This window comes from Staurois parvus, unplaced genomic scaffold, assembly GCF_062004578.1.
Source record: "Staurois parvus isolate SC_StPar_1 unplaced genomic scaffold, SC_StPar_1.0 ptg000580l, whole genome shotgun sequence".
In the NCBI taxonomy this organism is placed as follows: Eukaryota; Metazoa; Chordata; class Amphibia; order Anura; family Ranidae; genus Staurois; species Staurois parvus.
Window position 1 is genome coordinate 162,054 of NW_028318376.1, and position 26,084 is coordinate 188,137.

The 26,084-nt window shown below is 40.1% G+C and overlaps 1 protein-coding gene across 2 annotated transcripts; it reads left to right on the top strand.

The window, feature by feature from the left end:
- The first annotated feature begins 1,635 nt into the window (after nucleotides 1–1,635).
- Nucleotides 1,636–24,318, top strand: LOC149450190 (SH2 domain-containing protein 1B-like). Of its 2 annotated transcripts, none has more exons than XM_089692229.1 (5): nucleotides 1,636–1,845; nucleotides 10,552–10,615; nucleotides 13,850–14,036; nucleotides 19,438–19,504; nucleotides 23,929–24,318. In XM_089692229.1, exons 1-4 carry the CDS (start codon nucleotides 1,712–1,714, stop codon nucleotides 19,476–19,478), a joined length of 426 nt encoding a protein of 141 aa, XP_089548355.1. In that variant the 5' UTR covers nucleotides 1,636–1,711; the 3' UTR covers nucleotides 19,479–19,504; nucleotides 23,929–24,318. The 2 variants fall into 2 exon arrangements, with proteins under 2 accessions (XP_089548355.1, XP_089548356.1); XM_089692230.1 differs by having other exon boundaries at nucleotides 19,438–19,485.
- Nucleotides 24,319–26,084: the final 1,766 nt, after the last annotated feature.

Below are 26,084 nucleotides of genomic sequence, written 5' to 3' on the forward strand. Positions count from 1 at the left end.
TGCGCAAGCACGAGAGCCCATTCATTTGAAAGGACTCCCATGCCCCAGGTAACGCAGGGAAGAAGTCCCTGCACTTCTTTGGAAACCGCAGCCCACATGGGAACCTCGGTTTCCAGTGCGGTTGCAATTTCCAGTGCAGAAGTGCAGTACGCATTTTGCGCAGACACGAGAGCCCATTCATTTGAATGGACTCCCATGCCCCAGGACACGCAGGGAAGAGGTCCCTATACTTCTTTGGAAACCGCAGCCTGCATGGGAACCTCGGTTCCCAGTGCGGTTGCAATTTCCAGCGCGGGCGACGTGCCATTAGAATTAATGGAATCCACCCGCGGGTCCGCAGTCTTCTGTGCAGGTGGTGCGGCTGCACGGATTTCTGTGCAGATCCGCAGTGGCACCACATGCACAGATGTGAACCTAGCCTAAAGCAGGGTGATGCAGAACAAAGCTGTGCACACAGAGCGTGGCAATAAGATGAAAAGTCTGCAAAGTCATGCACAATTTGGGACTGTTGAGAGTTATGCACATACTATTGAACTGGTGAGAAAACACTTTTCTCAGGATTGTGTAATGCACAACATAGCATATAGAATGCAGGGGTAAAGTCTATGTAATGTACTACACATCAGGGTTGATGTACTAAAACTGGAGAGTGCAAAATCTGGTGCAGCTCTGCATGATAGCCAATCAAAAAAAAAAGGAATTGATTGGTTTCTATGCACAGTTGCACCAGATTTTGCACTCTCCAATTTTAGTAAATCAACCCCATGGAGTGCAGCAGTAGGAAATATTGCTGGTCAATGGAAGGAAGAATGTCTCAGTATCAGTTCGGTGGAGAAAAGGCCCAAGGTGGAGGAGTTGGGGGGTAAAGGGGGGGGGGGGGCACAAGGATGCAGGAAATCTGTGTTCAAGGATGGTGATATTCAAGGATGTGACAAGATGGGGTTTATTTAGTAAAACTGGGGACTGCAAAATCCGGTGCAGCTGTGCATAGAAACCAGCTTCCAGATTTATTTGTCGAAGCTTAATTGAACAAGCTAAAGTTAGATACTGATTAGCTACAATGCACCAGAATTTGCATTCTTCTAACTCCAGCTTGTTCAATCAAGCTCTGACAAAATAAAATGGAAGCTGATTAGTTTCTATGTAAAGCTGCACCAGATCTTGCACTCTCCAGTTTTAGTAAATCCACCCAGTATGTGCAGGAGAGCAATGATGATCCAGGAAATAAAAATCTGTGCATCCAGGATCCACTGTAAATGCATGTAGATCTGGCCAAATCCACTTCAAACAGAAATGTCAATGCATTAAAAAGGTATCTGGGAAATATAAAGATTGTTAACACAATCCTGATTACTTCTCCTGTGTTTAGAAAAGCTATACACAGGAGTGCCAGAGTGAATGTAGTCTTGTCTGCTCTGGGATGAGAACACTTTTGCTAATTGTTTCTAAACGGGTTGGCCATAATTTTCCCACAGAATGGCAGATTTTACATGCATGGCTGGAATATAAGAATAATAGGAGCATTTTACGTACACTAAATTAAGAGAAAACTGGAAACCACTGACCTGGTGATTTAGTATTTCCTGTCTGTGGTATATGTTTGTAGCATATCCAAACACACACATCAAAGCTGCGAATAGTAAGCACACAGATATCAATGCACATTGTTTATTTTTTGCTTTTTCATGTGAATTATTCTCTGAATTACTAAATGGATCTTCCATATTATCACGGAGGCATAAGTAAGCAAACTGCTGAAAATCTTCTGCTGCATAAAGGAAAGAATGGAAGTTACTTGCTGAGGGACAGTGAATCGGTTTCTGGAGCCCTATGTCTCTGCATCTTGTAAGTTTAAAGTTTCATGATGGGTCAATTAAGTGGGAGGTAGCATACATTAGTAATCAGTATAATAAAAAAAAATTATATATATATATATATATATATATATATATATATATATATTTATACATACACACACCAGCTCTTTCAACCATGCTAACAGGGTCATCTCTACACTAATATATTATAAATTGTTTATCTGTAACCCACTCTATTAACCTAAACAGTAAAATAGTTTACTGAGCTAGCCATAGGAAAATGCAAATATAGGCAATACTCTTTGTTAGCTATCTAGAATGATTAATTCTCTTCATCAGGTATGATGTCATACAAATACCTGAAAATCACATACTTATATACTGGGGCAGCACAGTGGCTTAGTGGTTAGCACATCTGCCTTGCAGTAAAATGGGTTGTGGGTTTGATTCCTGACCATGGCACCTTCTGCATGGAGTTTGCATGTTCTCCCTGTGCTTGCATGGGTTTCCTCCAGGTGCTCCAGTTTCCTCCCACACTCCAAAGACATGCTGGTAGGTTAATTGGATCCTGTCTAAATTGGCCCTAATATGTGTATGTATGAATGTGAGTTAGGGACCTTAGATTGTATGCCCCTTGAGGGTTAGGGACTGATGTGAATGTTCAATATATATATGTGTGTAAAGTGCTGTGTAAATTGACAGTGCTATATAAGTACCTGAAATAAATAAATATAAACAAGCACAGCACAAAAACAAAAAAAAAAATCTAAGAAAAACATAGGTCCGCAGAGATCAGTGGAACTAGAAAGCTATTTATAGACATGTATCAGGTCATCAGTAATGTATCCATTTCTGGGTAAATGTGACACAGTAGTAAAATGATGCTAGTTTATTCCCTGACAAAATGTTTGTCCTGTCTCATCCACATAAAGTCTAGATAGGTAAACATGTGCATGTACAGTATGTCATTATATACACTACACCCAAAAACCTGCAATAAAATGTGCGCCTTAATCTCTATACCTACTCAGAGTGTGGTACAGGCACATAAGTAGTGGTAAACATGTGTCTGCAGGTTGCAGGCTGGGATATATGCCGTTGTTTTAGGCAGGTTGGTTGCCTGAAAGACATGAGGGTTGTGTTGTCCTGAATGTATATCCTGTAGGCCAGTCTTTCTCAACCTTTTCACCTACCTAATCTGCTTCTGTCCCCTGCATGCTAGCAGTCTTGTGAATACGCTGTTTCTGACATCATCATGCTTATAGAAAGGCTCCGGTCATGGAGACGGCAGGAACAGTCCATCCCTGGACGTGGGAGAGAGACATTTTTTGGGAGGTTTGAATGACAGGGTAAGGATAGCTTTTCTGGGGCCCTGGACAAAATGAGCAGTTAACCCATGCAGTGAGGACACAGCCCCACTGCATGGGACAAAAGAAATGTACATGGAGTTCTGCTTTAAAAAGTACTTTTCTACTTTTCACTTGCAGTCCAGATGACCAGACTTTTATCAATATAGTGATGGTACACTATATTGCCAAAAGTATTCAGCCACCTGCCTTTACACACACATGAACTTTAATGGCATCCCAGTCTTAGTCTGTAGGGTTCAATATTGAGTTGCCCACCCTTTGCAGCTATAACAGCTTCAACTCTTCTGGGAAGGCTGTCCACAAGGTTTAGGAGTGTGTCTATGGGAATGTTTGACCATTCTTCCAGAAGCGCATTTGTAAGGTCAGGCACTGATGTTGGACAAGAAGGCCTGGCTCACAGTCTCCGCTCTAATTCATCCCAAAGGTGTTTTATGGGGTAGAGGTCAGGACTTTGTGCAGGCCAGTCAAGTTCCTCCACCACAACCTTGCTCGTCCATGTCTTTATGAACCTTGTTTGTTCACTGATGTACAGTCATGTTGGAACAGGAAAGGGTATCCCCAAACTGTTCCCACAAAGCTGAGAGCATGAAGTTGTCCAAAATGTCTTGATATGCTGACACCTTAAGAGTTCCCTTCACTGGAACGAAGGGGCCAAGCCCCACCCCTAAATAACACCATAATCCCCCCTCCACCTAACTTTACACTTGGCTAAATGCAGTCAGGCAAATACTGTTCTCCTGGCAACTGCCAAACCCAGACATGTTCATTGGATTGCCAGACAGAGATGCGTGATTCATCATTCCAGAGAACACGTCTCCAGTGCTCTAGGGTCCAGTGGTAGCATGCTTTACACCACTGCATCCGACGCTTTGCATTGTACTTGGTGATATAAGGCTTGGAAACCCATTCCATGAAACTCACTATGCACTTTTGTTATACTATTCTGAAGCCCCCACAAAGTTTGGGGGTATTTAGCTATTGACTCTGCAGACAGTTGGCGACTTCTGCGCACTGTGCGCTTCAGCATGCGCTGACCCCGCTTTGTCATTTTACGTGGCCTACCACTTCATGGCTGAGTTGCTGCTGTTCCCAGTTGCTTCCACTTTGTTTTAATACAACTAACAGTTGACCATGGAATATTTAGTAGCAAGGAAATTTCACAGATGGACTTATTGCACAGGTAGCAACCTATCACAGTACCACGTTTGAATTCACTGAGCTCCTGAGAGCGACCCATTCTTTCACAAATGTTTGTAGAAGCAGTCTGCATGCCTAGGTGCTTGATTTTATACACCTGTGGCCATGGAGATGATTGCACCTGAATCCAATGATTTGCAGGGATGTCCCAATACTTTTGGCAATATAGTGTATTTCATGGGTTTGGTGGTGCAATTTGATAAGTACACCCACTCCAGTCCCACCATAGAAAAGAAAGATTTATGTAATGAGGCACGGACTGTTGCTGTTCCCATTTGCTGCATGCAGCATTCCTACCTAAATGCAAAACAGTTGTGTACTAGAATGTATTTATTTAAAGCGTGACTATTGCTGCAAAAATGTTTGTTGCTTCAAATACATTTGGCAAGCTACTGTTCCATTCTCATGACAAAAGGGAGGGGGGCATGTAGAAGCAGCCGTTCTTGGGTCCTTGAGGGTACTTAATACATTTGTGTCTTAGATACAATAATAGACACTTGGCATGTGAATATAACATGGAAATACAGTATTTAGTTCTTTCAAGTTTGTTAAAGAAGAAAAACAAAACTGGGCAAGCAAAAAGTTTTACTGGCCTTACACACTTACATTTTCTGCCAATTTCAACCACTTTAACTTTTCGGGATTGTGAAGACAATTACATCGGCTTGGCCCAACAGCATTATCATATAGATTTAAATATGTATAAATACCTAAAATTTAGAAGATGGACAGACTTTGGGTGGCAAGATTTAAGCTAGGTGCTTTATCTAAGGCATTTTCTTCTTATGTAAGTCTTCTGGAAACAATATTTTCCACTTCAGCTCAGCACTTGAATACACTTTATGAACCACAGCATTTTTTAGATTGTTATGAGCCTTTTGATTGGGAAATAAGTGTCATTTTTTATAATAGCAAAGCATTTCATGTACATTTTTAGGGGGTGTGGGTTAGCAGAAAAAGCTCTCTTTTGACTATATTGTCTTGCACATATTATCCAGTTTTTCAAATAAATCTACAGGCAATAAATATATTTTTTCTAGTTTGACTAGTAATAGTTTGAAAATAACAAGTGTTACTGTGCTATTTATAATTATATTCACACAATAAACTTATAAAATAAAAAAAGGATTTTTCTTAAATGTTGCACTTTTTTATTTTGACACACTAGAAAAAGAATGAACAAACAACTATCACAGTTACGTGATAGTTTAAAGTATACCTAAAGGCAAAACCTTTTTTTTAGTTTTGGATAGAAAGCAGAGGGATTAGAATACTTGTCAGTTTTTATTGCGTTCTGTGCCCCCATTATGGAGATTCACCCTCTCTATGTGTCCTGTTTACCGTTATTGAAAGTAAAATAAAATCCCAAATTTTAGGTTGTCCTCAGAAACAACTGAGTACTGTCCGTGATACTTTTTTTATTTGCACTAACAAACAATTTTAAGGACAAGCTTTCGGGGAGTGTCCCCTTCTTCAGGTCAAAGCAGTACTGATCACAAAGGGTTAGAAGAGATGTTTTGGAGTTGGAAGGAAAGAAAAAAAAAAAGGAAAGGAGAACAGATAAGATAAGATGCAGCAAAAGCAAAGTCTGGGGAGGGGAGAGACTACACTCACAGAGGCAGTTATGCTTGAGGTAATAAAACTGTTGGATAAAGAGTGAGGAATCCCATGTCCAAGGTTGTCCTCAGAAACGTAAGAGAGGGGAAATCTTCCAAAGGTGACACCAGTTCTGCTGACCTGGGGGTCCCTAAGGAATTCCCTTAATTTGCAGAGATTTCCTCTCACTCTCTGTTTGGTTATGGGACAGGACGTGAAGGGAAATCTCCACAATGGGACACAGATGTTGAAAAAACAACCTGACAGGGGTTACAACCCTACCTTGCTCTATCCAAAATGAAAAAAAAAATTGCCTATAGTTCGGCTTTAAGTTTTTGGGGTTATATTCGAGGTGTGCAAAGAGAAATCACCCAAACACTTAACATTTAATTAGGTAATGACAGATACAGCTAATAATAATATTAGCACATATAACAAAAATACTTAACTAAAGATGCCTTTTACGCCACAGAATTCCACCCACTTGCAGGGTATGGCGCAGACAATCAGACCAGATGCATGTAAGATGCAGCTCTGGAGAGGAGACTATTATTCCAAGTGTTACCTATAGTATATGCAGGATTAGTTGGTAGGAATGGCCAACCCCCAATGCAAGCAACATGACCTTTTAAGGACATGGTCAGTCTGTAATGACATTGCTTTGGCATGAAGTCAGCTAAGATAACTTAGATATTGTTAGACAATTTTATTTAGGAAATATGAAGTATGCAATTTCCCCATCAACAACTGAAAATGTAAAAAATGTTTACAAATCATCAGTTAATATTAGATTTTATACAGAACAAAAATATAAAAAAGCATATGCATTCACCTATGTATGTACACTTTTATTCATATATTTACCATGTAGTAAATCCATACATTTTATTTTTTTTTAGAATTGTATTTTTATTGTATTTCACAAGTAAATAGTTATATCCAACCATATACATTATCGATTTTCTGTGTCCCTAACCCCTTTTTCCTATAAACATTAAATTAAATTACAAAATTGATCACATCAATAAAAATACAACAATAAATTTTAATTTTACCTAAAATATAAAAAAAAATGTAAGAGGGTCCCTTGTCCCTTGGTGATTCGTTGTTAAGCCAGTTCCCTCTCAAGGGGGCCTTCTGTTTGGGTTATCAGTCCTTCATACCTGCTGGGAATCTCCTTGCCATCTTATGCCCACATGGCCACCAGGAACTCATGCTGTTCTCCTGTCCAAGCCATACTTCAGGGTGTACTATCCCTTACACACATTAGGCATATTACACATTCCAGCTCAACCAATAATGGAATGTGCAGCTAGCACCTGCTTTTGCAAGAAATCCTAATTTCTTCTTTTTTTAGTCTAATGAACAGACAGCAAAACATTTTCTTTGCCAACGTTTTTTATATTGCTAATTTGCAATTGCTAGATAGTATTTTTTTTCCCCCAGGCAGGCACCTCTCGGTTGGAAAGTCCAGCAGTCACAAAAGAGAGCTTCTTGATAGGTAGAAGAAGCTATTGTATTAGAAATAAACTGTCAGGTTAGAGAATGCTATCCTTAAAGGGAATGTGTTGGTTTTTTTAATGTATTTTTTGTATAAAGTTGAGAAGTCTACTTGGGTTCTGTTTGGGGCAGGTTTGGCGAACATCACTAAGGTTTGGGTGCTGAATCTGAACCTCATTAAAGTCAAATGGGAGCTGAATGTTAGTGAACAGTAATGGTCATTTTCTAGGCTAACAAGCAAGGGTTTGTTAAACAAATGGCGCTGTTCACTTCCTGGAGGAACATATACCAAAACAAAAAAAAAAATTTTTTAACATTAATTTTGGAGAGAAGCAACAATTTTAGTAATGCCTAAAATGGTTCTAAAGGGAGGTAGGAGGCACTCTGAGACCTGAAACAGAAAAGGTTCATCCTGGCATGGCCTGACCTACCCCTCAAACCAAAAGCAGGTTATGTCATTCTTGGGGACAGCTGGCTACTATAGGAAGTTTTTATGCAACTACAGTAGCCTGGCGAAACCTTTGACTGACTTAAATAAAAAGAAACTGACTATAATGGTGTCTTGAACACCAGAATGTGAGAAGGCTTTCAAGCCTTGAAGGAGGTGCTGGCCAGCGCCCCTGAGCTACAGGCTCCAGACTACATCTGCTGTATCCTAGTGCAGACTGATTCCACTGCCTATGGAATGGTTGCAGTCCTGAGCCAGGTGGATGATGCTGGAGAGGAATATCCCATCCTCTACCTGAGCCAGGGAAGTAGCATACTCCATAATTGAAAAGGAGTGTCTTACAATCATGGGGGCTCTCCAGCAGTTGCAAATGTACCTCTATAGATGGCACTTCACTGTGACCACAGATCACAACCCACTGAACTGGTTAAATCAAATTTGAATTGCTAGGAAGAATGGCAAACTACTTTGGTGGAGCTTAATTCTTTGACGATATGATTTCACAATCCAGCATAAGAAAGGCAGCACCCATGACACCCATTCCAGAATATAGCTATAATTCCAAAAGTGCATCTCCATAGGCATTTGGCTTGAGTAAACCAGAGGCTATGGGCCTGGACACATGAAATAACAGGGCATTGTTATCAGTCCATTGAAAGGACACATGTAAGCCCTTTCAAACTGAGAGGGTGCCCTCATAAAACCATCAAACTGTTAAGCTTGAGCAATTAGAATCTTACCAGATATCCCTTCTGGTCTCAAACCCCTTATCAGTCATAAATAGCTCAGCAGTTGGACAGGCTGAATCTACATTCCTGTCTGGGTGGTTATTAGCAAAGAACCCAATACTACAGTGTATTTCATAACAACAGTACTGCCAGATTAAGGGAATATTTACTAATGAGCAGAGCTTAAGTCCAAACACATTGCCTCTCCTATGTGAACTGGACATCAGAAACCTATCATATTTATATCCATTCAAAAGGTAATTGCATGCTGGGCAATAATATACAACAGGGGTCTCCAAACTGTGGCCTGAGGGCCAGATGTGGCCCTTTTCTATCATTTATCCGGCCCTTGAGGCACTATTCCTCCAACTGAGACCAACAATGGGGCTGTACTTCTTCCCATGAAACCAAGGATGGTGTTCTATTCTTCCCACTAATACCAAATGGTGGGGCACTACTCCTCCTACTGACCAATAACCCTGAGACCATGTTTATTCTCACTGATGCTGGGGCCAGGACATTTTCTAGCCTCACTGGACCTAATCCAGCTCTCCTAAAGTCTGAAGGACAGTATACTGGCCCTTTGTTGGAAAAGTTTGGAGACCCCTGATATACAAGTTAGCAGACTGTAACATGTAGGTATTCAATAATACCTATAGAAAACTAGATCTGTGGCATGCTTGTAAACACAGTGACATCCCATGGCCACTGCTTCGCCAGTTAATTGATCATTTTTGTCAACACCCTCTCTGGAGAAGAGAATAGGGGCTGCCCTGCAGGTGACAGCTCTCCTGTATCATCAAAAGGAGGAAGGAATTTCAAGTCTTATGACAGCCCTGCACTCATCTTGCTCATTGATTGGATTTTGCTGAAACAGGACTTGATACATACTGTATTTTCATATTTCAACCCTGGTTGTTTTGCTGTTCCATTGTTATATTTTTGCTACCTTTGCAATACCTTTTTTTCTATAAATATTATATTTGAATAATTTTTACCTTTTCATTATTTTGAAAGTGTTAAAATTGTCTCTAATGGACTAACACAAAATGTAAAGAATCCCTGTCTCTGGAAGAGCTCTACTAAATGCTCCTAATTGCTTCTAAGCACTACAAAAAAAGTGATTGTAAAGGTAAGTTTTTTTTGCCTTGATGCATTCTGTGCATTAAGGTAAAAAACCTCCTGTGTGCAGCTCTCCATACACCAACCCCCCCCCCTTTGCTAACCTGAGCCCATACTCGATCCAGCTCTCTTCACTCTCTTCCTCCTCACAGGGCCAATTTATAGCAGCAGGAGCCACTGGCACTTGCTGCTATCAATCAAAGGGAGTGGGAGAGGGGGGAGCCACGCTGTGTGGCAATGATGGAGGCAGATAACTCAGCTCAGGATTGAGCCTACCAGTGTGCCACAGTAGGAAGCATATTCCTATGGTGGCACATGGAGAAAAGGAGGAGCCAAGAGTGCTAGTGGGGAACCTAAAAAGTAGGAAAGTATGACATCTTTGTTTTTGGGGTTTTTCTTTTTTTTTAAACAAATAAACTTTACAGTCACTTTAACTATGATTTCATACAGTCTCCCAGAAGGCATTGCAGGTAGTACTGGGCTTTTTAGAAACACCAACATTTTTTTCAAGTATATCCTGAAATATTTTTTTATTTGCAAAATAAAAAATTAATAAATTTCTTAGCACTGTTATAGTCTTTCCCTTAGTGTCAGTCAGTTCCAACCTAATGACTAGTGGCATTGTGAAGCTGGGGCCCACTTGCCTCTGTCAGCCAGAAATGGGCACAGTTTTAAGTCCTGTACTGACAGAAAATGCAGAAGATTTTCAGAGCAAACACTAACATTCTCTTCTGTTTATTTAAAACATTTGAATATTTTTCCCTCATTGATAGGTTTGGAAGAATAATCTACGCATACAGAATTTTTGAAAACAGTCATGGACATTATATGGTTCAGGTAAGGTATTCCAATAAATGTATTTATAGTCATAATTATGCTAATATATACATATATACATACATACATACAGTGCCTTGAAAAGGTATTCATACTCCTTGAAATTTTCCACATTTTGTCATGTTACAACAAAAAATGTAAATGTTTTTTATTGGGATTTTATGTGATAGACCAACACAAAGTAGCACATAATTTTGAAGTGGAAGGAAAATGATAAATTGTTTAACATTTTTGACAAATAAATATGTGAAAAGTGTGGTGTGCATTTGTATTCAGCCCCCCTGAGTCAGTACTTTGTAGAACCACCTTTCGTTGCAATTACAGCTGCAAGTCATTTTGGGGATGTCTCTACCAGCTTTGCATATCTGAAGAGTGACATTTTTGCCCATTCTTCTTGGCAAAATAGCTTGAGCTCTGTCAGATTGGATGGAAAGCATCTGTGAACAGCAATTTTCAAGTCTTGACACAGATTCTGAATTGGATTTAGGTCTGGATTTTGACTGGGCCATTCTAAGACATGAATATGCTTTGATCTAAACCATTCCATTGTAGCTCTGGCTGTATGTGTAGGGTCGTTGTCCTGCTGGAAGGTGAATATCTGCCCCAGTCTCAAGTCTTTTGTAGACTCTAACAGGTTTTCTTCTAAGAGTGCCCTGGATTTGGCTCCATCCATCTTCCTATCAACTCTGTCCAGTTTCCCTGTCCCTGCTGAAGAAAAGCATCCTCACAACATAATGCTGCCACTACCATGTTTCACAGTGGGGATGGTGTGTTCAGGGTGATGTACAGTGTTAGTTTTCTGCCGCACATAACGTTTTGTTTTAGGCCAAAAAAGTTAAATTTTGGTCTCATTTGATCAGAGAACCTTCTTCCAAATGTTTGCTGTGTCCCCCACATTGCTTCTCGCAACCTGCAAATGGGGCTTCTTATGGCTCTCTTTCAACAATGGCTTTCTTCTCGCCACACTTCCATAAAGGCCAGATTTGTGGAGTATATGACTAATAGTAGTCCTGTGGACAGATTCTGGTGAAGGGCAGCCTGGGACTTAGACTCTGCGCCCTGAGGGACTTCGGTCTGTTGGTGGTGGTTGTCGTCAGCCAGTGCATTACCCTGCCACTAGGCCTACCTGTCCGTTCCACAGCCCTGCCCTGACAATTTTTGGGGACGCTATACTAATGTGAACCCTGGTATAGTGCTGATCTGATCAAAGATATTGATCCGTTCAGGCACTATACTAGCAATGGAGGTTTATTGTGTATGAGCGTGTTCCTGGCAATCAAGGGGTTAAATGTGATCACTGGTGTACTGAAGGGCAATCTGACAATATCTGGAAGGGGCGTAAAAACCACGGGAGTGCAAATCACGTATATATATGTGATTTTGAGCACCCGTGCCGCCCTGTAGCAGTATTTCTGCTAAAGAAAGAGGTTACACAAGCGGTTTGTGTTATGGCGCTGCATTACTTTAACTCCAATTTTGCGGTCATGCAACGCTGCAACCAAATGAAATTAACTTCCTTTTTTCCCCACAAATTGAGCTTTCTTTCGGTGGTATTTGATTGCCTGTGTGTTTTTTATTTTGACGCTATAAAAAAAAAAAGACTGACAATTTTGAGGAAAAAAACCTACATTTTGGACTTTTTTCTATAAAACATGTCCAGTAAAAAAAAATTAAAAATCAAATTTCGTCATAAATTTAGGCCAAAATGTATTCCGCGACATGTCTTTGCTAAAAAAAAATCCCAATACGTGTAAATTAATTGGTTTACATGAAAGTTATAGCGTTTACAAATGGCGGTATATATATTGGAATTTATTATTTTTTTCATACTAATAATAGCAGCTACCAGCGACTTATGGCGGCGATCAGCAACTTATATTGGGACTGCGGCGGACATTCTGACACTGCGGGGGAACTGACTTGGGGTCACTGACACCCCCAGTGATACCAATACATTGATCAGTGCAAAAAAAAACACGGACACTGTACTAATGGCACTGGGGAGGAAGGGGTTAACATTTGGAGGCAATCAAAGGGTTAACTGTGTGAGCAGAGTGTTTTGCTAGGGGGTGTGTTCTTCACAGTAGCACACTTATCCGAAAAGCTGTGCTCTGCTATCTGGATCAGTGTGCTCAAACTGACAGGGAGGAGAGCCGCAGTGAAAACACTGCAGCCATCCTCCTTGTCAGTGTTTGCCGGTAATCGCCGGGCTCCAGCGGGTAATCACCGGTCAAAACTCGGTGATTGACACCCGTGGTCGCGATCCGCGGCATGGGTAGGGCAGTAGCGCACCTCACCACGTATATATATGTAATTTTGTGCAGCGGTGCCGCACTGCTGCAGTATATGTACTGTGACTGGTCGGCAACCGGATAAGAATATTAGCAATTTTGTTATGACAATTAGGGGTATATTTTTAAAGCAGTAAATGTTACATTCACAAAAGATTTGTTGCAGGTGTATCTCCCAGATGCATATATTTTACATTACAGTTGCTGACTATATCTGCAAATAATGTTTTGTGAATGTCAAATTTACTGCTTTAAAATATGCCCCTAATGTGGATTTACCATTAAAATGTAAACTTTACATTAATTAACAGGCACATGTCAGCATTAGCAAATCAGCAAACCAAACATTTTTAATATATTAGCACAATGGTAACATTGTTCATATGCATTTTTAAAAGGATATTAAATTGCTACAATATCGCTAATATATTACATTTACCACTTAATATTCATGATACCATGGTCTGTGTTCATGCATGTCAATGAAAATACTGTACATCAGGGAGGCTTGCAGTCAGCCAACATCCAATTTGTTTGAATGTGTCCAACCAATCTCTGCAATATGCATATGTACATAATCCCAGTACTTGATTACTACCTTTCTATAGGAAGCCCTTATTTAACACTATGCTAAGAAATACAGTGTAAAGTTGTTATGCAATAGGCCAGAAAGGGGTGTAGCCTTGCTTATGAGCAAGCAATATAGTTTACTAAGAGCCCAGCTGATCAATGCCTGTTGAGAGAATTTTGTCAAAATCATATCTGCAAATAATTACCGACATAAACTTTATTAAAATAATTCACATTTCCCAAAAATTAGGTGATTTATTAAAGGTTGCTTGGAATGCTGAATATTTATCGGAAACACAAAAGTTATCAAAATCATGGTAGGTTCATTTATGTGAGCTACACAAAATGTGGCTGATTTTTTTTTCTTCCTTAGGCAGCTGAAGGTGTACAAGAAATATACTTCCACAACGTTAAGGACCTCATCAGCTATTATGAAATCCCTAACAAAGGGTTGATGCATTCCCTGAGCTGCCCTGTAAACAAAAATGAAGTTGAGAAAACTCAAATCCATGTTAAAGGACCGGTCAAGCGCTTACTTTTACTAGAAAACACATATGCAGGTATGTCACTATGAGAGTACTAAACTGGTGCCCAGTCTAGGTTTTTTATGCACATGTGGCTTTCGCTACCTTTGAGGTTGCTTATGGCAAACGCTTGGCCGTTCAGTGAAGGGCTGAACAAAATGCATTATGTGTTTCCCATAAACAAAAAGCCAAGGAAGAGTGGGCCCCTGTCACGGTATAGGGGCCCGGCCAATTATCAATTCCTGCTTACTGATCCGGAGTGTCACGATATGAGTTCTCTGCCAGCCCAGTTATTAATCCCCAGGTATTAATTCCTTGTTCCTAATCCCTTCTGGCCATAGGAAGAGCCTCCTCCAATTAGTATTCACTCCTGTGTGCCAAAGGCCCCTAGCTGTAATTAAGGCTCCCCCTCCACAAAAGGTCCCAAATTCAATTAGTGTATACATCCCTAATTAGTGCCTTACTTTTGTATTAATGTATTTTCCCCACTGTTACACTGTTTACAGCTGCAGATTAAATTATTGTGTCTATCCTGTTCAACCAGTCGTTTGCCTAATTCTAATATCCTCCCCACTAATTAGTGCCTTACTGTTGTATTAATGTATTTCCCCCACTGTTACACTGTTTACAGCTGCAAATCCAATTATCCTGTTTCAGTGTCCAGCCGGTCCAACCAGTCTTTTCTGTTTACAGCTACAAATTAAATTTCTGTAGTTCCATTCCTGTCCATTCTCTTCATTGTCGCCTGCTAATGACCCCTCCCCCACCTCTCATTCTGCTCAGGGGGTTTAAGAGGCCAGTACTGGTCTCTCTTTTGAAGCCATTCTGCTGGGCAACCACTGAGGGGTCCAGCTGGACTCCAGAGGCCCCCCAGCTCTGCCTGAGCCCCATTGGAGGAAGGGGGACCCCAGAAGCTACATCAGCCCTGCCTGAAACAGTATCAGCTTTGCCAGAGACTACCACATCAGCTCTGCCTGAGACCACCACATCAGCTTTGCGTGAGTGTATGCTTCTCTTGTGCTATCTGACTGCTTATGAACTGCCTCTTGGATTACAAATTGCTGTAGAGACTTTAACTTTGCCCACCGGGGCTGGATTACAAGTATTTTGGACTCTCTCCCTGCACTACTCCCCATTGAGTGACTGTTGTCTGTTTTAATAAAGCTTTAAGTGTTTGCCATCTGCCTTGTGTGTTCTGTCCCGCTTACCCTTCGTCACAGCCCCAAAGAATATTCACCAGTACATTTTAATGGGGGGGTTTTTAACAAACCTCTACCTTTTATGGAGGCTTTATCTGGATGTGCAGGACATTGCTTCATGAACTAGGCCTTTTGGCTGAGACCGGGGTATTTATTGTTACCAAGCTACAAGGTCTAACCATTGTATTGCACATCATCACCTTTGTTGTATTTATTTTTTGTAACTTCTCTTTTTATGTGTGCCTTTTTCATTCACCAAGGATGGTAGGATGTGGGTCTTTGGGCCTGTCCTGAAGTCTAGAGGCAGGATGTGTGGCCTTTGGGTTCCTTCTTCCCCTGCTCTGGGTGGGCTCTCTTTAGGAGAACCTCTTACCTACTTACCTTTAGCTCAGGGAGGTCCTTCCTCTTTGAAAAGGGACCATTGCCACACCCTGTGCACTTTTTTGTTCACATTGTGTTTAGTTTTTGTGCACTGCATGGTAGACCCCCCCCCCCAAAAAAAAACAAAAAAAACCCATATATATATATATATATATATATATATATATATATATATACAGTTGCAAGAAAAAGTATGTGAACCCCTTGGGATTACGTGGAGTTTTGCATGAATTGGGCATAAAATGTGCTCTGAACGTCATCTAAGTCACAACAATAGAAGAACACAGTCTGCTGAACATAATACTACACAAACATTAGATGTTGCCATGGTTTAATTGCACATAACATGTAAACATTCACAGTGCAGGGAGGAAAATGTATGTGAGGCCCTAGCTTAATGACTTCTCCCAGAGCTAATTGGAGCCAGGAGTGAGCCAACCTTGACTCCAATCAGTGTGATGATATTGGATGTGTTGCTGACAGCTGTCGTGCCCTTAAAAAACACACACCTGTTTTGGGTTTACTGGTTTCAAGAAGCACTGTCTGATGTGAACCATGCCTCGCAGAAAAGAGCTCTCAGAAGACCTACCATCAAGAATTGTTGACTTGCATGAAGCTGGAAAGGGTTACAAAAGTATCTCCTTGAGCCTTGATGTTCATGTGTCCACGGTAAGACAGACTGTCTACAAATGGAGAAAGTTTAGCACTGTTGCTACTCTCCCTAGGCGTGGTCGTCCTGTAAAAATGACTGCAAGAGCACAGCGCAGAATGCTGCATGAGGTAAAGAAGAATCCCAGAGTGTCAGCTAAAGACCTACAGAAATCTCTGGCACATGCTAACATTTTTGTTGACACATCTACAATAAGGAAAACATGAAACAAGAATGGAGTACATAGGAGGACACCACGGAGGAAGCCATTGCTGTCCAAAAAGAATATTGCAGCACGTTTGAAGTTTGCAAAAGAGCACCTGGATGTTCCACAGCACTACTGGCAGAATATACTGTGGACAGATGAAACCAAGATTGAGTTGTTTTTTGGGAAGAACACACAACACTATGTGTGGAGAAAAAAAGGCACAGCACACCAACATCAAAACCTCATCCCCACTGTGAAACATGGCGGAGGGAGCATCATGGTTTGGGGCTGCTTTGCTGCCTCAGGGCCTGGACGGATTGTTGTCATTGATGGGAAAATGAATTCCAGAGTTTATCAAGACATTTTGCAGGAAAACGTACGACCATCTTTCCGCCAACTGAAGCTCCGCAGAGGATGGGTGATGCAACAGGACAATGACCCAAAGCATACAAGTAATTCAACAAAACAATGGCTGCAACAGCACAGAATACGCCTTCTGGAGTGGCCCAGTCAGAGTCCTGACCTCAACCCCATTGAAATGCTGTGGCATGACCTTAAGAGAGCGATTCACACCAGACATCCCAAGAATATTGCTACACTGAAACAGTTTTGTGAAGAGGAGTGGTCCAAAATGACTCCAGATCGTTGTGCAGGTCTGATCTGCAACTACAGGAAACGTTTGGTTGAGGTTATTGCTGCCAAAGGAGGGTCAACCAGTTATTAAGTCCAAAGGTTCACATACTTTTTCCTCCCTGCACTGTGAATGTTTACATGTTATGTGCAATTAAACCATGGCAACATCTAATGTTTGTGTAGTATTATGTTCAGCAGACTGTGTTCTATTGTTGTGACTTGGATGATGTTCAGAGCACATTTTATGCCCAATTCATGCAAAACTCCACGTAATCCCAAGGGGTTCACATACTTTTTCTTGCAACTGTATATGGATGTGCTGGAGAATTTTACTGTATGAGTTTGTTAAAGCACCTTTGGGAATATCATATGTACTTCAGGCAACAGCTGTAGAGGTAATTATCAGACCAGGTGAAGTTTCTTTTTTTATTCATTTTTCAACAGTATAGACTAGTTTGCAGCAAAAAAAAAAAAACATGCAAACTTAAATGGCAGCCCTATATTCTAGGGTGATCTGTTTTGCAAACATGAACTTTACTAGACGCCCTGTCCCCTATCACACACTTTGTTATTGGTCAGTGAGGCTGCCCATCATGCTGAATGGTCAATTGCAAAGTATTGGAGGAAGAGAAGACAAGCTTCTTCTGCTTGTCTTCGAGGGATTCCCCATATCCTTGACAAGGGGCTGCAGGTCCCATCCCATGTGCCTCGATCCACTTCTTCCTCATTCTGCTCATCGTATGGACATATTGACTTTTTGACAACTATCTTAATACCCACTGTACAGTCAGTTTTATTTTTTCATTTATCCATCCATGTGTACTTATCTGTTACTATTCTATTCATCATTGTGTGAGCACTGAATACATTTGTTCATTGTATTGATAATCACTGAATTTATCACTGGAGGAATAGAAGAGGTCAAGACAACAGTCAGTTTCAGGAGATGTTTCTAAAATATAGTACACTGTGCTGCCTTGTATTTTATGCTAAGTATTTTTAAAGTAATATGTTAATTTCTTACATACTGCCCTCTCCATCAGTAACCCTACCAATGTATAACAGTCAATTTCTTGTACCATAATAAGCTCTCTAAATACCCACGCAGGTCAACCCCGCTACCTCTTCAGTAACATACCTAACTTGGAGAGCAAATCAAAATCCCCAAACCACACTCGCACATAATCCTTTTGCCCTGATCAAAAACACTCAGTTCACTGAAAGAAATAGTGTACAGACTATTGTACAGACTATTGTAAAGAAACCGTGTACAGTACCTAGCTTAGATTGCCATTATGTTTTAATACATTGAAAAGTATTGTTAGTACTTTAGCTTCTTTCCTTTTTGAATAAAGCAATGAACAAACAACATGTACATATTTAGAAAATGAAGCAGCAAAAAGGGTTAGGTTTGCTATTGGTGTTTGCTAAAATATATGTAACAATAAAAAATAAAAACAACAACAAAAAGGGCACAGAGGCCCAGTGCACTACCTGATAACTAGGCCTCTGTGCCTTTTTTTTCATTTTATTGTTTGATAGAATGTTTCCCCAATCTGAAGAGGCTGCACTGGGAAAGCATATATGTTAATGCCAAGAATGACCATGAAGAGTATTCTGTATTGACACATCTCTAAGCCTTAGCAATTCCTTAGTGCTGTGGTGTCATTGCTGTGGATTCATCTGTAACGTTTATGTAAGCCCTAACAATGAACTTGTCTATCTGTTACCACTGACCGTGTTTTGTTGTATATGTTTTATTCCAGTTGATATAGCCACAAATCCAGAGCTGGCCTGTGCTCTCTACCTGTGTTACCTCAAAAATACTATTTAGCTCCCCCTGTTCTTAACCAGAACTACAAGTCAATTAGTCCCTATGCTGTGTATAAGAAAACAGTGAAAGCTGTTAAGTAGTTTAGCAAAAGACAATGGGCAGGGATGATACCACTCTACAAAAATGCTGTATGTTCTAAGTCACCAATAGAAAATTAAGATGAAAGTGCATTTCTGGAAAACTGGAAATCAAACAAATATTTTTCTGCACATGCAGGGTCTTTTAAAGAGACAAATCATTGATAGAGTTGCTTTTTTGCACCCTCATCCAACACTTGAATAGTTAATTCTTACTGAAAGCACACCATGTCAGTCAAAAGACTATATATTACTATTCATTAAAGAGGACAGAAGATGAGATGCAATACAGGGTAGCAGGCAAAAACTTATCTGCCAAGGGTGGCAGCAGGACCTAGGCACCTGCTTACATTTCCTTGTGGGTGATCCTCCATTGTTGATGATATATGCATGAATTTTAGTTTACTGCTTAGCAGCATCCTTACACTGTGCACTTATATAATTTCTCTGTTGCAGAGGTTGATGGAAGAGACTATGTGGAAGTCCTCCCTTCTTGAACTAGAGGTAGAAAAAACATACTTTGGTAGGAAAAACAATACTTAGAAAGACTGTTGTAGACCATTCATCTAAACAAAAACTTTCCCATAAGATTATATGTACACCTAATGTATTTTAGGCATGTTGTTTATCTGTAAAAGCCTCCCTTGTACAGACATCCAAAATTTGAATGTGATGTCAGCAGCCTCAGCACAACCCTGTATTAGGGGAAGGGCTACACCCTATTTTTGTCACATTTCCTACGTACTTTCTGTCTGAATGTCTACACAGGAAATCTAACTCTTCTTCCCTCTCCACAATAATTGCTTTATTGTCACATAAATACTTTGCTCTCTGTGCAGAGGTTTCCCCTTACTTCTTGCCCAGATGGTCTCAGAAAACTGGGAAAACCATACTCTGACCAAAACTAAAAAAAAAGGACTGTTTTGGCTGATGTTGCACCTTAAAAAAGAACCTGCCAGGATATGAATATGGGAACTGACTTATTTTGAAGGTGAATGTTCCAGAGCTGTTTTAATACTCCTTTTACTACTTTATTACTAATCTGGGACATGTATGTACAGTTGTGTTTAAAATAATAGCAGTCAGACATCACTAACCTGATCAATCACTGTTTTTGGTAGAAATGATATTTCTACATGGCAAATAATTTACTAGCAGGTGTAGTAGAGTAATAGAAATCCAACAGACCCAACAGTCATGACATGCATGCTGCTGATTCTGTGTAATTGAATCACTAATTGAAAGGGGCATGTTCAAAATAATAGCAGTGTGGAGTTCTATTAGGGAGGTTATTCATTCTTTGAAAAACAGGTGGCAATTATTGCCCTTATTTAAGGAAGGAAGGCAGCAAATGTTGTACATGCTGGTTACAGTGCATTTCTCTCTGAAATTCTGAGGAAAATGGGTCGTTCCAGACATTGTTCAAAAGAACAGCGTACCTTGATTAAAAAGTTGATTGGAGAGGGGAAAACATATAAAGAAGTGCAGAAAATGATAGGCTGCTCAGCTAAAATTATTGCAAATGGTTTAAAATGGCAACCAAAACCTGAAGATGTGGAAGAAAGCGAAAAACTACCATTCAAATGGATAGAATAGCCAAAATGGCAAGGACTCAGCCAACAATCAGCTCCAGGAAGATCAAAGAAGGTCTAAAGTTACCTGTGAGTACTGTTACAATTAGAAGACGCCTATGTGAAGCCAAGCTATCTGCAAGAAGCCCCCGCAAAGTCCCACTGTTGAAAAAAAGACGTGCTGAAGAGGTTACAATTTGCCAAAGAGCACATTGACTGGCCTAAAGAGAAATGGCGCAACATTTTGTGGACTGATGAAAGTAAGATTGTTCTTTTTGGGTCTAGTGGCCGGAGACAGTTTGTCAGATGACCCCCAAACACTGAATTCAAGCCACAGTACACTGTGAAGACAGTGAAGCATGGTTGCGCAAGCATCATGATATGGGGATGTTTCTCATACTACGGTGTTGGGCCTATTTATCGCATACCAGGGATCATGGATCAGTTTGAATACATCAGAATACTTGAAGAGGTCGTGCTGCCTTATGCTGAAGAGGAAATGCCCTTGAAATGGGTGTTCCAAGACAACGACCCCAAACGCACCAGTAAACGTGCAACATCTTGGTTCCAGACCAACAAGATTGACGTTATGGAGTGGCCAGCCCAATCCCTGGATCTTAATCCAATAGAAAACTTGTGGGGTGACATCAAAAATGCAGTTTCTGAGGCAAAACCAAGAAATAGAGCAGAACTGTGGAATGCAGTCCAATCATCCTGGGCTTGAATACCTGTTCACAGGTGCCAGAAGTTGGTTGACTCCATGCAACACAGATGTACAGCAGTTCTCAGAAACAGTAGTTATACAACTAAATATTAATTAAGTGATTCAAAGGAAAGCAAAATCTTCAAACATTTTTCAGTTTATATAGTGAATGTTTGAGTTTGTAAAGAAGAATACAAACACTGCTATTTTTTTGAACAGTCTAATGTTCACTTTTCTTCAATTTTTTTAGAGGAACAACACAAATTTGATATATTTTTCTTCATGTTTTGATTTGGAATAGAATGTGTAGTGTTCCCAATGTATTTGTGTGTATGGAAATAAAAGCTATTAGAAGGATTTTGAGCTTTATTCACTTTTTTCAACACACTGCTATTATTTTGAACACAACTGTTCTTGAATATTTAAAAAAGGTAGAGGGACTGGGGAAAAAATGTGAAATTTGGCAAGATAAAATGTTATGCTACTTGGGGGGAAAAGTGTTTCCTTCAACTCCTTCTTGTAAAAATAATGAATAAACTCTGGTTTAGGATTGGTAATATTAAAAATATTTTACATAAAAATATAAAAAGCAATGGTGGAAAGTTTTTGTCAGTAGCCTACCACTTTGTGCAAATATTATAGGATCTCACTTCAGTAGAAATACTGTAAAATTAGTGGAAATGTTTCCCCAAGCAGCTCAATAGAAAGTAAAACATCAAATATAATCTTTTTCAACAGGTCAGGAATAAGTTGGTAATGTACAGTGTAAAGAAGTGTTTTTTTTTGCAATCAAACCTGTACTCCATATGTCGCCTGCATTATACATTTATTTCATAAAATGCAGAGCATCCTACAGTGTATGGAGATCAGCCTGCATAATGTTGAGTAGAACACTATGGGATAGGAGGAGAGCCATGTCCCATGACTAGTGGTGGGCCGAACACCCCCGTTTGGTTTGCGGTCGAACATGCGAACATAACAAAAGTTCGACCGCAAACATCAAACATAATACAAGTCTACGGTACTTGAACTTGTAAATTCAAAAGTGCCCATTTTGAAGGCTTATATGCAAGTTATTGGCCATAAAGGGTTACGGGAACTTGGGTACCGCCCTGAGGGACATGAATCAGTGAGAAAAGAGCATTTCAAAAAGTACAAAGGGGAAGTAATTTTTCATTGCGTTAAAATAAAAAAAAATATTTAAAAATTCCTTTAAATATCATGCCTGGGGGGTCCCTTAAACTACCTGCAAAGTTGCACATCTGTACAATGTATAGAACCTACTGCAGCAGGACTGACATTTATTTATAAAAATGACATATATTTATATATATATATATATATATATATATTTATATATATATATATATATATATATATATATATATATAAACAAAACAGCGTGGGGTCCCCCCCCCAATCCATACCAGACCCTTTAGGTCTGGTAAGAAGGTTAGGAGGGACGGTAAAAAAATTTTTTTTAAATGTGTGTGTGGGGTTCCCCTTAAAAGTCTTACCAGACCATTTAGGCCTGGTAGGACTTTTAAGGGGAACCCCACCCCAAAAAAAAGTGGGGAAAAAAAGCATAGGGGGCCCTCTAAATTCCTACCAGACCCTTGATCCGAGCACAGGCCTGTCAGTGTGTCCCCCACCCCCGGGCCTTACCAGGCCACGTGCCATGAGCATTGGGACGGTTTAAATAAGGGGGCACCCTGAAGCTTCCTCCCCCTTGTGAATGAGTAAGGGGTACTTGTGCCCCTACCCATTCACTAAAGAGTTAAAAGTGTGAAAAAATAAAAAAAAGCAGGCTTTTGAGAAAATCCTTTATTGAACAAAAAACAAAACAACTGTTTTTGCCAAGTCCTTTATTAAAGAAAAAAAAAAAAAAGAAAAGATGGTTCCATTGTTGTAATCCATCGTCAATCATGGTGTCCAGCGTTGTCATGATGATGCCGACTCGCTGAAATAAAAAAAAAAACAAAGCCCGCCAACCCGTCTGCACCCTCTGAGCACTTCCCGCAATCGGACTTTTGCAAGTCTGATGTAAACAATTGGGCGGAGCTAGCCGTGATGTCACCCCTAGCTGAGGATAGTTGTGTAAGTCTAACAGGCACCTGTCATAACTGTCATTAACAATTGGGTCGAGCTAGCGGTGACGTCCCCGCCAGCTCCGCTCAATTGCCGTGAGCCATGATAGGCCAATCATGGCTTTTATTGTGAACTCAGCTGTGATTGGCCAAAGCATTGCACCTGACCTGTGATCAGGTGCAATGCTTTGACCAATTACAACGCACTGCCAGAGTGCATTGCATTTTGGGACGTGCGGGTGAACAGCCTGCTGAATGCCCCAGATGTCCGTGTGTTCAGTGAACACACGAACATCCGATGTTCAAGTCAAACGTACATTCGACTCGAACATATAGACCATCCCTACCCATGACCCATGTCGAAGTTATGTTAAAGTTTTCCTCTCCCTCCCAGAATCCTTTTCCTCCACGTACATTAAAGTGAGGTTTTGATTCCTTCAAATAGCAAGCAAAGTGGAAAGCACATTTATAAATAACAATGCTGGGGATGGAGGGTTTTTTGTGTAAAACAATTGCCATACAGCTTCTTCATAATCTGGATTGTTGGGATAAACAATCACTCACTATTTTATTATCTTTATTGCAGGAAATATGGTAAAGAGAATCTCGGATTCTAACAGTCTCAGTATAGTGGACTTATTGTAATCACCTTGCAAAAATAAGCAGGGCATATGTCAAGATACTTCCAAAACAACCAAGAACGTTTTACATTTTGATGGGGGCTATGGACAACACAGAGCTAAAAATTGCTCTAGCTTACTTATTCAACTGTCAATCTTCTCTGCTGACTTCTATCATTGCAGTTTTATGATGTGTATGCTAACCTGTACAAATGATTTGAAAAAGGTCTTTCATGTCTTTTTTTTGTGCACTTGATTAAATATGATTTGATAACAGTGTAAAAAAAAAAAATCATAGACATGCAAATATACTATGTATTTGAAATCACAATTTATTAATAAACAACTAAAAACTGGTGTTTTCATGTGTGAATTGAATACAATAGTTACATACACTGATTTTGTTAATTATTATGGTTTTTAATAAAATGTATGGTAAAAAATCATTTAATATTAAGTGGGACTTCAGCACAAGTGTGTTTTCGTTGTTTTTAATGACTTGCCCTCCAGAGGACTCCCCCCACCCCCTTCCTGACCAGTCTATTTTTTGTGATATGGCGCTGCGTTACTTTGGCTGACAATTGCGTGGTCATGAAACGCTGCACCCAAATGAAAGTTTTGTCCTTTTTTCCCACAAATATAGCTTTCTTTCAGTGGTATTTAATCGCCTGTGCATTTTTTATTTTTTGCGCTATAAACAAAAAAAGACCGATAATTTTGAGAAAAAAACAATATGTATGACTATTTGCTATTAAACATGTCCAGTAAAAAAATTTAAAAAATCACATTTCATCATAAAATTAGGGAAAAATGTATTCTGCTACATGTGTTTTCTAAAAAAAAATCCCAATAGATGTAAATTCATTGGTTTATGTGAAAGCTATAGCATTTACAAATGGCGGTATTTATACTGGAATATTTTTTTTTGTTACTAGTAATGGCGACGATCAGTGACTTATAGCGGGACTACGGTGGGCATTTTGACACTGGGGGGAACTGGCTTGGTGCCACTGAAGTCCTCAATAACACCAATACAGTGATCAGTGCTAATAAAAAGCACTGACACTGTACTAATGACACTGGGCAGGAAGGGGTTAACATGTGGGGCGATCAAAGGGTTAACTGTGTGCTGTTTCATATTATGTGCTGTGTGTGCTTTCAGCTGTAAGTACACTGCTTTGTATGGCTATGCTATGCTATGCAGAGCCATACATAGCAGTGTGCAGGAGCTGACAGGGGAGAGAACTGTATTGTTCACATACAGTTCTCTCCCCTGTTGGTAATACTCAGCGATCACCGGGTGCCGGCGAGTATTTACCGGCTGGGACCCGGTGATTGACAACCAAGGCCACGAATGGTGGCGCAGGTAGGGTGCGTGCGCGGCTCATGCACGCCCCCTACCCGGAATTGCAAAATCATGTATATATACGTGATTTTGCACACCCATTCCACCCTGCAGCAGTATTTCTGCTATAAGGAAGATGGTAGGCGGTTAATGGAGATGGGAAGGAAGAAACATTTCTTTGGGTATACAGACAGCAACATCTTTTCCTTATAATTTGTGGAAGGGTTTGATCCTTTGTCAGGCTTTTATTATGTTTGTGTTAGGAGGTTTCCCAACAATGCCTATTCTGGTGATTGTGGTCTGCACACAAAACTAAAGATATAATTGTCCCCTGTGGGATCAATACTGATTTACGAGGCTATTGGCTTTTGGAAAACTTCCTAATTGTTCTCTTCCAATTATTGGTGATTGAAAGTTGAAATAACTATTAGCATCCCTGTAGACCTTATAAAGCTATATACAACCTTTCCTACAGCTTTAACCCTTCATTGTTGCTTCCATGTCCAACCATAGTTGTGTTATAGAATTTGTCGTTGGCAATTTTATGCTCTTGACTAAGGGTATTACTATGATTTGCATATTATTTGCTTGTTTATTGTATGTAAAACACTAAATAAAAATATTATGAGACTAAAACTATATAATTTTGGCTGGAGCTGCACCCTAAAGCAACTCTGTTTTAACTATTTGCCCTGCAGAGAATTTACCCACCTTCCTGACCAGGCCATTTTTTTGCGATACGGCGCTGTGTTACTTTAACTTACAATTGCGCAGTCA